Source organism: Henckelia pumila, unplaced genomic scaffold (assembly GCF_033568475.1).
Source record: "Henckelia pumila isolate YLH828 unplaced genomic scaffold, ASM3356847v2 CTG_525:::fragment_3, whole genome shotgun sequence".
Lineage (NCBI taxonomy): Eukaryota > Viridiplantae > Streptophyta > Magnoliopsida > Lamiales > Gesneriaceae > Henckelia > Henckelia pumila.
The window spans coordinates 524,821-539,161 of record NW_027331857.1 but is presented as its reverse complement, the minus strand read 5'-3'; the positions used below and the strand labels follow the sequence as shown (position 1 = coordinate 539,161).

The 14,341-nt window shown below is 35.5% G+C and overlaps 1 protein-coding gene across 1 annotated transcript; it reads right to left on the bottom strand.

Moving 5' to 3' along the window:
* Positions 1–2,779: 2,779 nt before the first annotated feature.
* LOC140873077 (uncharacterized) lies at positions 2,780–3,729 on the bottom strand. The gene is made up of 4 exons (XM_073276060.1): positions 3,663–3,729; positions 3,354–3,506; positions 3,094–3,293; positions 2,780–2,977 (listed from the first exon to the last, which is right to left on the bottom strand). Exons 1-4 carry the CDS (start codon positions 3,727–3,729, stop codon positions 2,780–2,782), a joined length of 618 nt encoding a protein of 205 aa, XP_073132161.1.
* Between the last annotated feature and the right edge of the window lie 10,612 nt (positions 3,730–14,341).

Genomic DNA, 14,341 nt, shown 5'->3' with positions numbered 1-14,341 from the left:
ACTCTCATGTATTGGCAATAGAAAAAGGTTTAGTATACTTATGTATGATGTCCAAATTTCATGCAGCTTCATCAACTTACTGGGTAATATAATTTGAATTTTCTTGGTTTTTGTGGTCTACTTTAAAGTTCTTGGAAAGACCCGGCATAAACATCAATCACATTTTTCTTCACATTTTTTAAGTCTCTTTAGATGGTTTATCGAATAGATTCTAAATTTCTCAATGTGCGGTTATGTTTGAGCGTCATTTATTTTGGATTTCATGCAAATAAATAATATCTCTTGCATTGATTTGTTGGAAAAAGTTGCACCTTAACTTCTAATTTATTATGCTCACAATTGGCAAATAGATTTCGACAAAGCGCATAAAGGTTCAGATTATTTCAGCTTCTGCAACTTTGCAACGAGAACGCAAGCTGAAGGTCTGGAAAATAATATGTTTACCGATATGGTTTCGGATCACATGTTTTTTTTTTGGCAAGTATTTAGGCCAGCATAACAAAAATCCATGTATTCGTGAAAGAAGTTAAATTTAAATAAAAATGCAGGAATCTCTTTGAAGTTTAACAAAAGAAATAACTTATTTTATGGAACACATCGTTTGCCATATTTTTCGTTACACATGCAACGTGTGTGCCACAGTTGCTAGTATATATTATGTGGTATATTGTTGATGCCATGAAACTGGTTGAGTGAATAATTTTAAGCTCTTAATTGTGGGTATTATTTGATCTAATAGTTTTCTTAATTATTATTTTTCAAATATAGAATGCACTCAAAGTTACCCCTAAAAGAGGATTATCAGATCTAAGTCAAATACCTAGATATACAATTGAGACTATTGACCTTGGAGTTGTTGATGACGGGAATACTAATTGGCGGATTGGACCGATAAGAATGCCGAAATATTTTTAAAAATTTGTGTTGAGGAAATTGAAGCAATCAATAAGCCTACCAAACATTTAAACAAAGAAGGTTACACAAATTTAATTTCAAAATTTCGTGAGAAAACTAGACTTTTTTTAAATCACAAAAAATTTGAAAATAAATGGGAATAGGGATGAACAATATTTCGGTTAAACCGAATTAACCGACCGAACCAAATGAATTAGAAAATTCGAAAATCCAGTTTTAGTGTCAGGAAATTTCTGTTAAATCGGCTGATTCGGTTCGGTTTTCCGTTTTTTTCAAAAAAAATTTGGTTAATTCGGTTAACAAATTATAAATAATTAAATTTTGAATTTTTTATTAGGCTTTACATATAATTTATAATATGTTTTTAATTCTCCCTATATTTAATATTGTACTTAATTTTTGTTATTTTAATTTTTTTAAGCTTAATATGTTTTATTATGATAAAATATCATAATAAATTATTAATTTTATAAAATTTTGTATGTTCTAATTTATTTTGTGAAAAAATCGGTTAATTCGGTGATCGACCGAATTAACTGATTTTTATTCGGTTTGGTTAAATCGGTTTGAACATAAATTCAGTTCGGTTCGGTTAACCTAAAAATAATTCGGTTTTAGTTAATTCGGTTCTATTTTTGACCGAATTAACCCAATGCTCACCCCTAAATGAGATGCTATGAGAAAACATTTTGCATTATGGGAACGGCTTATTAGAAATAATGAGACTGGTATTAGTAAGGATCATGATAAGATGATTGTGCAAGCTGATAATAGTTGGTGGGAGGACAAGATCAAGGTACAAAATTTTTATAATATATTTTAAATAATTTATCAAATTTTATTTATTTATTTATGTGTCACATTTCAGGAAAATCCAGAGTATGAAAAGTTTAGATTGAGGGGACCCAAGAATTTAGATTAACTAGAATGTGTATTTAAAGGCTCTATAGCAACTGTAGTGACCCAATCCGGATCCACTACTAATCAGATATTAAAGCTTAATAAAGCATGCAATAACAATAATTTATAAATAACTACGAAAGCTTAAATAAAAGTTGGCCGACAGAATACAACCGACTAAACAAATCCATAATTTACAACCCAATCGAATAAAATTCGATAAACAAAATAAGCCTAACATCTAACCCTGCGGTCTCTTCCCTGATTATTGACTCCACCGAGTCTCTGGATGTACTACCTGCATCTGCAACTGCCCCGTCGAATGGGGTGTCCAGACAATAACAAAATACTGGACGTGAGCGCTAAAGCTCAATACTCTAGTATGGGTAAACATACAAACATGATGTATGCAAATGAACATCTGGGTATCATACTGGGAATCAAATCCTTCTCAGTCTAGGCGCCATGGTATGTAGCACGCTGAGCCAACGCATCAAGAGGTGGCTCTCATACCATATACCGTGGACATATCCGAGTTCCAAAATATGGTTCCCATCCATACATGCAATGGGGCTGAGCATACTTATCCAAACAAACTGAATGATTACGAATTTAACACAAACATAACAAAACACCGAAATAAAAGCTAGAATACCCCCCATACTTATCCAAGGAATTGCCCTCAATCCTTTAGAAACAATGAACAGAATTCAAAAACAAACACACAAATGCAAGACAACACTCCCCTGGTCTAAGCATCCTCTTATTCCTCGGCAGAATCTGATGTACGATAGCAACAAGCTGGGTAAATGGCGGGCACGACAAACTGGAATGGGAAAGTAGAAAATAAAAAAAAAAAAAAACTAATCAAAAATAAACTAAAAAGCAAGGTAAATAACACTGGGTTGCCTCTCAGTTAGCGCTAAATTTATAGTCTATAGCCCGACTGTACTTCCCTTTAATTTCATGGCGGATCATCCACTATCGCGGTTGTATGCCTAGCACTATCTCGGATCCCTCCAACTCCTTTAGCAGGCGATTTTTGGTCCTGTGGCTGCGAAACTGCATCATGGTTGTCATTCCCCTTCATAAATTCTCTCACACAATTATTAACAACATCAATCGCAAAGAAAGATTTTCCAATTGGGTTATCTCTAACCGACTGCAACATATTAAAAACCACTCACTCCTTATTCATTCTCAACATTAACTCTTCCTTTTCGACATCAATTAAGGCCCTACTTGTAGCAAGAAACGGACGCCCTAAAATCATGGAACCTCATAATCTTCATCCATATCAAGAACGACAAAATCCACGGGGAAAATTAGCTTATCCACTTTAATTAAGATATTTTCCGCTACCCCTCTAGGATATTTGACAGAACGATATGCAAGCTTAAGGAAGATGGTAGTGGGTTCAATTACCCCCATACCTAATTTCTTAGCAAGTGAATAAAGCAACAAATTGATACTTGCCCCTAAGTCACACAATTAATTATCAATAGAAAATTGACCAATATTGCACGGTATAGAGAAACTCCCTGGATCTTGAAATTTTTGTGGGAGCCTATTCTGGATCAACGCAGAGCACTGCTCATTAATTGTGACTTGCACTAGATCGTTCGGCTTCTTTTTATTCTTCAGCAAGTCCTTCAGAAATCTTGCATAATTCGGCATCTGAGCTAAAGCATCTGCAAAAGGTATGTTAATATGTAGTTTCTTGAAAATTTCAAGAAAATTTTTAAATTGATTATAAAACAATAATTTCTTAGCTCGCTGGGGCAAAGGGAGGTTAGAAATATCAACATCGACATTAACTTCAAATTTTGAAGTCTTACCTTTCTTACCTGCCTTCGAGGAGTTGTCAGCTCGACGCGAATTCTCCTTCGATTCTGAAATTTTTGGCCTCTCCATCTTCTTCTCTTTGTCCCTCAGACTGTGATCTTGTCACTACCATGATAGCATTAACTTCTCTAGGATTTGGTTCATTGTTGCTCGGCAAAGCTCCAGTATGACTACTTGACAGTTAGGTTGTTGTCTGGCTCATCTGTGTCTCTAACTTCTGCAGCATCGCTTCTTGATTTTGTAGGCGAGTCTCAGTACCAGCAACATACTTCATCATGATTTCTTCAAAACTCGGCTTTTTCTCCGCTGGTTTGGGTTGATTCTACCAGTTCTAATTGAAGTTGTTGTTGTAGGAGTTGTATGACTGCCTTCCTTGATTCCCCATAAAATTTTCACCATCCACTTCAAATATATGTTGTTCCTCTGGCATATTTCCCTGTATTTGATTAACTGGCGCTGCTTTTATAATTGTCACTTGATGTGTCAGAGGGTCAATATTCACATTCAGAGATGTCAATGCGTCGACCTCTAGAACTCTAGCCTTATTTTCCTTCTTCAAATCCGGCCACCCAATGTTACTCTCAGCCATGTTACCAATAATCTCACATGCGTCTGCAGGAGTTTTCCTGAACAAACTTCCATTAGCTGCATCATCTAGCATAGAACACACTGATGGATCGGCTCCATTATAGAATGTCTGAGTCTGATGGATTTGGGTGAGATTATGTTGAGGAAACATCCTCAACATCCTTTTAAATCTGGTCCAGGCTGAATGTAAAGAATCCCCATATTTCTGCTTGAAAGAAATAATATCAGAAAACAGTTTCGCCATCTTTGTGGGTGGGAAGTACTTGTTAAAAAAAGTTTGAACAAGATGGGTCCAGGTAGTGATGGAACCGGTAGGTAGATCATCTAGCCACTCGAGTGCATCTCCCTGTAGAGAAAATGGGAATAACCGCAGTCTCACTGCATCAGATGTTACCCCATTAAATTTGAATGTGTTGCAGATCGACAGAAATTGCTCCGTATGAGCGTAAGGATCCTCCACAAAAGTGCCTCCAAAACGTGCTTGAAGCTGGATCATCTGAATAATAGAGGGCTTCAGCTCAAAAGTGTTCGCCTCAACAACAGGGCAAACCATGCTAGATCCATTGTGGGGACCTCGGGTGCTAATCGCATCTTAAGGGGCAACTAGAAGTTAAACATCATTAACTACTAATCATCAACTAAGCATGCAAGGATTGAAAACCAATTTTTTTTTACAAGGGGTGGCTCGCTCGAGCGAGCCTAGCTTGCGCTCGAGCGAGCACCACTCGGGTTTCAAACACCCATGGCTCGCTCGAGCAAGCTTAGTTCTGCCCGGCCTGCTGAAATTTTGCTCTATTTCTGATCTTGGTTGTTTGGTTGATGTAAATGTATCTATACATGCCAAATATGATGTACAAAGGAAGAACACATCAAAAACACAAACTAATCATGTATTGCTACTTCAATCTTTCCAAAGTTGGTACCAAACATATACACATGCTACATACAAACAAAACCAAGTGTTATACAAGGTTTATTCTATGTACAAGAAAAGTTCAAATAAAAGTAATACAATGTTTGACAACAACTCTAATCATAGCCCGAAGTCACCACGTGCTAATCTTATTATCTCGAGTTATTCACGACCTCTGTAACGCCCATAATTATTTAATTTTGATCCGAGAATATTTAATTTGGGAATATTTAGAGTTTTGATTTAAATTCTAATATTCTTAAATTATTTAGGATTGAAATTGAATGAATTGAGAAATTGAAGGCTGAATTGCAATTATTGAAGTCTTGAGGGGCTAAAGTGCAAAATCTGGAATTTGAGTTGGACACTTGTTGATTTTCTTAGCATGCACGTGTGATTCAACCTTATTCCATCAGATTTCATCAAAATTGAGAAGGCAAGAACCGAGAGAAAAGCACAAAGATATTCTAAGTTTTTTCTTCATCTTGTAATTGCAATATCTTGAGTTTCGGATATCCGAATTCGATTCCGAAAGATGTTCTGGAATCCTTGCAACGAGACCTTCTAATTGATGTAAGATTTCTTTTAGTTCATCATGATTTGAGAATTCGAAATTGACAGAGATCAGAATTTTGTATGAAATGGTGTTGTTGAGCTTCTATACTTGGTTATATTGAAGATGGTTGTTGTATTGATTTCGTATGAATTCTCAGCAAGTATTGCAACGTTCCTATATTATATTTTGCTGGTTTGATTGAAATACAGCTGATATGAATGTTAGAATTGACTTAGTTGAGTTCGGGATTGTCGAATGATACCGATATGCCGTTGAACTTTTGATTTGAAGTGTTTTGCTATCTTATGCTCGAGCTGCTATTGAGCTGAGTATTAGCTGATATTTTCTTGGTTGTTATGCTATGATTTCAGTTCATAAACAGGGCACGTCAACTTGAGAATTCCGACTACGAAACCGATAGAAGAAAGAACAAGGTTGGTAGCGTTTTTCCTTGAAGTTTAGTTGAAGTTTGAGCAGATTTTGAGAATAGGTTTTTGGTTGAAACTTGAACAGATTTTGAGATAGATTGGTGATTGTATGGTACAGATTTTGACAAGCTAGAAGTCACCTTGAAACCTCATATTTGAAAGGTAAAAGTGAACTATTATTCGATTGGGATTACAACTCGAGATGGTTTGTATCCAGTTCCCTAAATCACATACTTATTTGCTTTTATATGCTCTTCTATGATTTGGTGAATAAGTCTTTGATGTTAATGAATGCTTTTATGATGATATATGTTGCATTCATCTTGCAAGACTTATTCCTTGATTTTGAAATGAACGGAAACGTTCGAATAGATGATTTGAGGGATTATATATGTATGGCCTGGGTGGTTGACGTAGCCTAGCATCTGAAGTGCATATATAGTGGCTTCAAAGTCTAGAGAAGTAGGATAGGTAGCCCCACCTCGATCGGGAGAGTCGGTGGTTAGCTATGATATCTTTTTCTCGGGATCCCAACCGACGAAATGAGAGAGTTCTTGAATAAACCTTGTTTTTAAAACATGAATTGTCTTTATTTATATCATGAGCTTGATATATGTTGTATATGCATGTTTAGTTGCTTTTACTGGGAAATGTATTTCTCACCGGAGTTATCCGGCTATTGTTGTGTTGTATGTGTCATGGCAATAGGCGGGAGTGGAAATGGACAAAAGCGAACTTGAAGAACAAGGGATGAGAGATTAGAGTGATGATCCGGATTAGAAGTCAAGATGTTGTTAACTTTATGCTAAGAACAAGAGTGGATGTATGAACTATTGGAGTTGAGTTATTGTCTAGAGTTTCTACTCCTTGGATATGTATTACACTTGAACTTTGTTTAGAGTGTGGTTCTTTGCTTTTGTAATATAGTTTGAACTATTTGAGTAAGCTCAAGTTTGAGAAATGTTTATGCTCTTTTTCGTGACTTCATTTACCTTGTCTAATACATTTTGGAATTTGTATGAGATTTCTTAGACTTGGTATAGATGATTGAGAATGTTTTCTAAGCTGAGAAAAGGTTGAGAATTTTTGAATATTTTTCTGCCCAGGACCGCGCCCGAGCTGTAGAAAAGAGCAGCTCGCGCGCAGCCCCGAGCTGCACCTCTGTTTTGAGTAAAACAGGGTGCGCTCGCGCGGCACTTTTTAGCCGCGCGAGCGCAGCTCATTTAAAAAAAAAATTTATTTTCTTTTCCTTTTCTTTATAGCTTAAAGTTAGATTTAATTCATGATTTTGGATTAACTTTGTGATTTGAGATATTAAGAACCGGGTCGTCTCAACCTCTCTGTCCAGCTCCTGCCCCACTTATTGCCATACACACATACAAAACACAGCAATAGTCGGATACCTCCGGTGAGAAATACAATTCCCAAAAGAACATAACATGCGAGATAATAAACATGAATGCAATGCATGTTCCAAAGGTAGGCTATCAAGTCTGATAACAATAGAATTTCGGTTCTTGGGATCCCGGGAAATAAAATCTTAACCAATCACGAACTCACCAATCGAGGTGACGTCAAGTATCTCATTTCCTCTGAATTTGGTGCAACTATAGTGAGTCATCTAGCTTTGGAAGTAAATCTACATTTCGTGCCACTCAACTTTAGCCCTCCAAACGTCATCTGCACTCTAGGCCTTTCAGCCCTCTGTGCTTTTCAGGCTGGAGTTCAAAATGAATGCAACATAATCTGTATGAATTAAAGACTGTAAAACATCTTGAACATCTAAGCACATAAACAATCAAAGCAACACAGTCATCAAAGTCATGTAAAGACATATAAGCAAACAAGTATGTGATTGACATGGGAATACTAGAGAATCATATCTATCTCGAGTGTTATATCCCATCTCGATATGCTGTCATTTATACCTTTCAATGTCGAGTCTGAAAGTACTTCAAATCTGAAAATACATCAATGAATTCATATCAAAAGGCTGCTCAACTGTCAACTCAAACTGCAAATGCAAAAGGGCTTCAAACCTTCTTGAACTCTTTGCCGATTCAATTTCGGATTCCCGAATTCGACTACTTCGATAACAAAGATGTAATGAAGTGTTTAAAGCAAGACATATCAGCTGATAACTCAATAATTCTCAGCTCAAACCAACAACGATATCACAATCTTGACAATTCTTGAACCAGCGGCGTAACGGCTAAAAATCAATAACTGAAACGATATCAATAGCAATATATGAAACGTCCTAAAACTACTACAGGAATTTTTTTTTTAACTTTCTAACTATAAAATAATGGATATAAATAGATGTATGCCCATACATATATATATATCATACTTAAAAATAACTTTACTTAATTTAAAATACAAATACACAAAAAATACAATAAAAGTACACGCATGCAATTAAATACTTTAAAAAATTACTAAATAATAATTTATAAGAATGCCATAATAAAATTCCTAAATAATATTTCTTTCACAAAAATTCATGAAAACTTAGAAAATAAATACTCAAATCTAAATTCCATGCACATACTGAAAATCTATAATAATAAAACATATGCGGAAATAAATGTTATAGTTTCAACATAAAATTTATCTTAGAGCAATGGTCACGGGTTCTAGCTGCCTGAAAACTCATACGCCCTCGCCGCTAGTCGGGAACACATTATCCTTATTGACATTTTTCTCACCTGCACCATTTAAATCTAGTGAGCCTAGAGGTTCAGCACGTTCTATCCTTACATAACAAAATAAAACCACACACAAGCACACATCATATAAAATACGTGAATAATAATTATACGTGCATGATCTTAAAATTATATGCATATAAACATGAAATAAAATAATTATACTGATTTATCATAATGCTAAACATATATCATCATACTTAATAAATCTCATAAAATAACTTATCATGATTTCTTAGTTCTCAATAGGTCGTATCCATGTCGGTGGCATCATACTAAGCGATTGATCAATCTATAAACCAACATACGTGGCGGTGGGGTTTCCACCTCTGTGCTGCCACTTCACCAGCCCTCTCAGCTGGATCCATAAGCTCATCATACTTATACATCATTAGGAAGGTCACCGGGCCCAGGTATCCCGGCCTCCAACCACATCACTTTTCACCTTCACTTCAACTTCCATAAAAAATGTATTTTTCTTAACATGCACTTAAACTTATCATAAAAATTATTAATGATGCATGAACATAAAAATTCTCTTTATTTCTTTATTTTCATGAAAATTCGTCCGTAAATATATATTTAATTTATTTTCTTAAAAATCATACTTATATATCTAATAAAAATGCATGCATGAATTAAATATATATTTACGAACATTTGTTTTTCAAAGGACTTGTTCGAGCTGCTGACCACTTCACTTAAACCCAAAAATTTCTATACTGACTCAAAAACCCAAAAGTCCAACCTGACCCAGCCCATTAAGTTTCATGGGCCCCCAGGCCTATGGAAACTAATGGGCTCACACAAAACATGATTTAGGCCCATTAACTAATTAACTTAAAATTATATTAATGAACTTATTAACTAACCAATAAATTATAAATTAGACCGATAAAAATACTAAACCCGACACAACTTGACCCAATAATTCTCATGGATCACACGGCCCATGACAATTTAGTGGGCTCACTTCATTAATTATTAAAGCCCATTAAATTAGTCTACTTGATTAATTTAATCAAGCTCAACTCATTAATTAATTACTTAAACTTTTAATTAATTAAAATAAAATACCCAAGCCCAAATGATAAAAATCTAAACCCGGACTAAATTATTTGACCCAATTAAATTTTAGACCCGACACGGACCAACAACCTGAACCCGAGCCCGACCTGCTAAAACTCATGACAAGCCTCTAGCCCCACTTCTTAACCCTCACGGCAGCACCCCTTTCCCCCTTGCTACAGCCCAGCTCCGGCCACCCCTGGCCAGAGCGCCGCCGGCAGGACCACCCCAGGGTCCTGCCGGTTCTAACAGACCAACCCTGGCCCAGCCAAAACCACACTAGGGCTGAACCCGACCATCCCTTAAACCATGCAGGTTGTGCGATCTGCACAGACCACAACTCCGCCCCTTTCTGCCCAGCTCCGGCCGCCAATGGCCGGAGCTCCGACCCATGGACCAACCCAGGGTCCCAACGCAACCTTAGGACCAAGCTTGGCTAAGCAAAAACCCACCCTATGCTGAACCCGATCCCTTCGTCCTCCAAAATCTGTGCAGCCCGTCACCTATGCACCAGCAGGGTTCTAGCCACGACCAACCACTCTTAAGACTGAACCATCATACCAAAACGACCCTAAGGGACCCTACTAGACCCAAGACCGAAGTGGCAGCAGACTCGATCAGTCCAAGGATAAGAAACATGCCAAACCAAGCCATCACACGTGAAAAACGTGAGTTATGCATGAATTAGGAAAATATCTTGCAAATCTGAAAAACTCATACATTAACAGATCATTCATGGTTAGAAAAAACAGTGTATATGATTTAAATGGTGTTCAAGAAGGGAATCAAACATGCCTTGATGATTGCTTGATCCAAAAATTGATAATAACATGTATCGGCGTACCGGAACGATCGAGACGTCGAATCTCCAAAATTTTCTTCAAACTTACGTGAAAGTGTGTGGTGAGTGAGAATGGAGGCTGAAGGTTTCTTTTGGAGGCGGCTTAGGGGTGAATTTACGTAGGGTAATGGGTAGGAGGATTAAGGTAGAAGATCTTAGGATAATATTTTGGGTAGTCTAGGTTAAATATTTAAATAAATACTCTAAACATATGGAATTTTAAAACTCTTAAATACAATATAAATCTGATTTTTAAACCTTAAATCCCGAAATTATAATTAATGGGATTTTTAAGCTTAATAAAAGTCATTAAAATGACTTATTTTGGGTAAAAACGGACCTATAAATATACGTATATATAAATACCATAATTTTCATCAAATTATACCTTAAAATAATATTTTAATGCTTCTAAAAATCTCATAAAATATTTTGGGTGAAAACAAACATCTCGTTCGTCCACGGTCTCGCCTACGCGATCATAAAATAAACTTTCTCAAATAAATTCATAAATCATATCATACCAATTTAAATGCCGAAACAATATTTAAAACATGTCAATAAATCACATAATTCACATAATAACTCATAAAACAATTTAACACATTTTCACTTTATTTTTAAAATTATTAAAATCCCCTAGTTATGCATGTGGATTTACGTGACGAATTTCTGGGCGTTACAATATATCCATCAATACCAACCACAATCTTCAACATAATAGCAATATACATACACGGCCATACAAATCAGAACTAGAAGGGTTCGACTTTTGCTTCCATAAATCATATAAAATCCGAACAACAATATTTTACCGATCCGTCTTCGAATACATATTCAGTACTAGCTCATAGATGCATATATCCAATAAGAATAAAATTCCATCTTCAACATAAAAATAAAATATGAGAAAAGTGAACGAAACTAGTACCAAAACGTAGCTCTCGGAGCGGTGATCGCAGATATGTATTTATCTCGAATTTTTGATGGCCGGATCGAAAAATATTGAAGGTTGAAAATTCTGAAAATGGCGTCTTCAATAGATTTCTGAAACCTTCTCTTCTCTTCTGATGGTTGAACGTTGTAATGCTAATAAACAAGTAGGAATTATATAAATATAAGCATATTTGTAGTTTAGTCCCTGAACTTTTGGCTATTTGCAATTCAGTCTCCGGAAAAGCAATTTAATTCAATTTTAATATTTATTCATTTAAGAATATTAGAATTTAATTCTAAACTCTAAATATTTCCAAATTAAATATTGTTGGATTAAAATTAAATAATCTCGGGCCTTACATCCATAACCTTCAACTAGAGGACGAATTAGATCAAGAACTGTTCTATTATCCTCCATCTCTTCTTCTGGCTCTGACTCTGACTCTGATTCAAGTTCTAGATTAATAACTCTTCTAACTCTCTGAATTCTGATGAGCGTGCGTTCAATCTCGAAGTCAAGTGGAACGAGCTCTTTGGAAGATCGATTGCTCTGCATACACAGACAGAATGTACCTGAATATCAAAGACATAGGGAAATATTCGGAATTCAAATAAATTAAATTGAAAAATAAAAGTATAGTCTCAAGTAAAATAAAAATTCTGATATCACTATCAGTCCCTGGCAACGGCGCCAAAAACTTGACCGCTTATTTCGGTATCTACTAGCAATTATACTAGGTCAAATTATAGAAAATGGACATAGAGTCCAGATGTCGAACCCATAGGGACTGATTTTATGAATACAAAAATATACTTATTTAAACTTAATCTAGACTAAGCAATAAAATTTGATTTGTTCAATTAAACTAAAAATTCAGAAAAAAAATAAATAACTAAACAAATAAAAACACAGCAAGAACTTTGGAATGAACTTCAATAATGAGAGATTCGATCAAGGACACACGCAGGTACCAAACAAATCATGCAAACAAGTGTCAAATATAGGATCCAGATTTAATCTTAAATCACGGTGAATTATCCTAAATTATTTAACATCCTATTTCTAGAACAATTAAACCTATTCAAATATTGATGGATTAATTATATATAATTAATTCTAATCAAATTCAAATGCATTGAGAATTGTGAAAATTCAGTTTTCACCTAAAATCGCATACTGAAACCGAATACTATTTCTAGTTGGTTTAACCATATGTCAATTATTGGAGCGATCAAAATCAATTCCTACACTGTGGACTCGGAATCAATTAACAAGCAAGTAAATAATTGATCAGGTTATTCACAAGAATAAAATATAAATCCAATAATCAATAATTTTGATAGAAATTCAAAATTCCCAAATCAATATCCAAATATTCAACAATGATTTGTTTGGCCCTCGTGGCCTTGATCGAAAAAAAATGACTATTCAATAAACATAAACATGATTCAAACCAAGTTTTTAATCATAAACTAAAAAAATAAAAAGAAAAGAAAATAAGAAAAATATAATCTTCACTCCCAATGCTTGTGTAGCTGCCACCTCTCTCTGTTCTCCAACGATCTCATTCTGGTGCCTAATAATCTCTCTTTTATATGGATTCAAAATTCCATGAAATAATGCCCGCAAAATAAGAGTTTTAAATTCTGAAAATTCTATTTTCTGATCTGCGCGATATCTCGCTCGAGCGCATAAAGTGGCGCTTGAGCGAGATAACTTTTGCCAAAACTAATTTCTGAATTCTCCAGGCTTGCTCGAGCACATTAACTTGCGCTCGAGCGAGTTGTGTTCTGCCTCGTTAATTCTTCACGCACAGACCATGCGCAGGTGCGCTGTTTAAGGCGTAAACGCGCGTCCCTTGTTTCTTCACGTAGGCATAGATGCGTATCTTTTCCGCAAAATCACCCTCTTTCTTGATTCTCGGCTTGCGCAGATGCGTAGCTTGGCACGCAGAAGCGCCTTTCTTCATTCTTCAGGGCTCGCGCAGTTGCTCCATCTTTAAGCGCAATTGCGCTTCCTTGTTTTCCTCAGTTCACGCAGATGCGTTTTCTTATGCTGCAGAAACGCATCTCATCTCTTCAAGTCTTCATAGTGTGCAACTGCTCTTCTTCACCAAAAATGCCGAGTTTCCATCATTTTCTGTAAATAAACCAAGAGGAATGATGTGAAGATAAAATGCACGAAATAAAAAAAATAAACTAAAACACATAACATATGCATGCAAACTAAACTAAAACATAGAACAAAATTATGCATGAAAACACAGCTATCAAAAATAATTTTTAAAAACCAACTTAAAAAAACACTTTTTTTAAATAAAAAAAACTTCTGAAACCAAACGTGCTCTAAGTTTTAGAAGACGCGGGAACGTCTAAGTAGCAACGAAAAAGAAAGAAAAATGAGAGTGTAGAAAAAAGGGGTCCTATTGTTACTAGATTAGCTAATCAACTTGATCGTGTGGTCCAAGAATTTGAGAATCAAAAGTCTATCCATTAAAGATCAAAAGATTATCCATGTAGCATTGAAAAATGTCTGGAGGCTCTACGTAGTTTGCCTATTATGGTGGTTGGTAGTGAGCAATTCTTTATAGTAACAAGAGTTTTGGTTAAAAAAACAAAATAGACAAACCTTCATCGGAC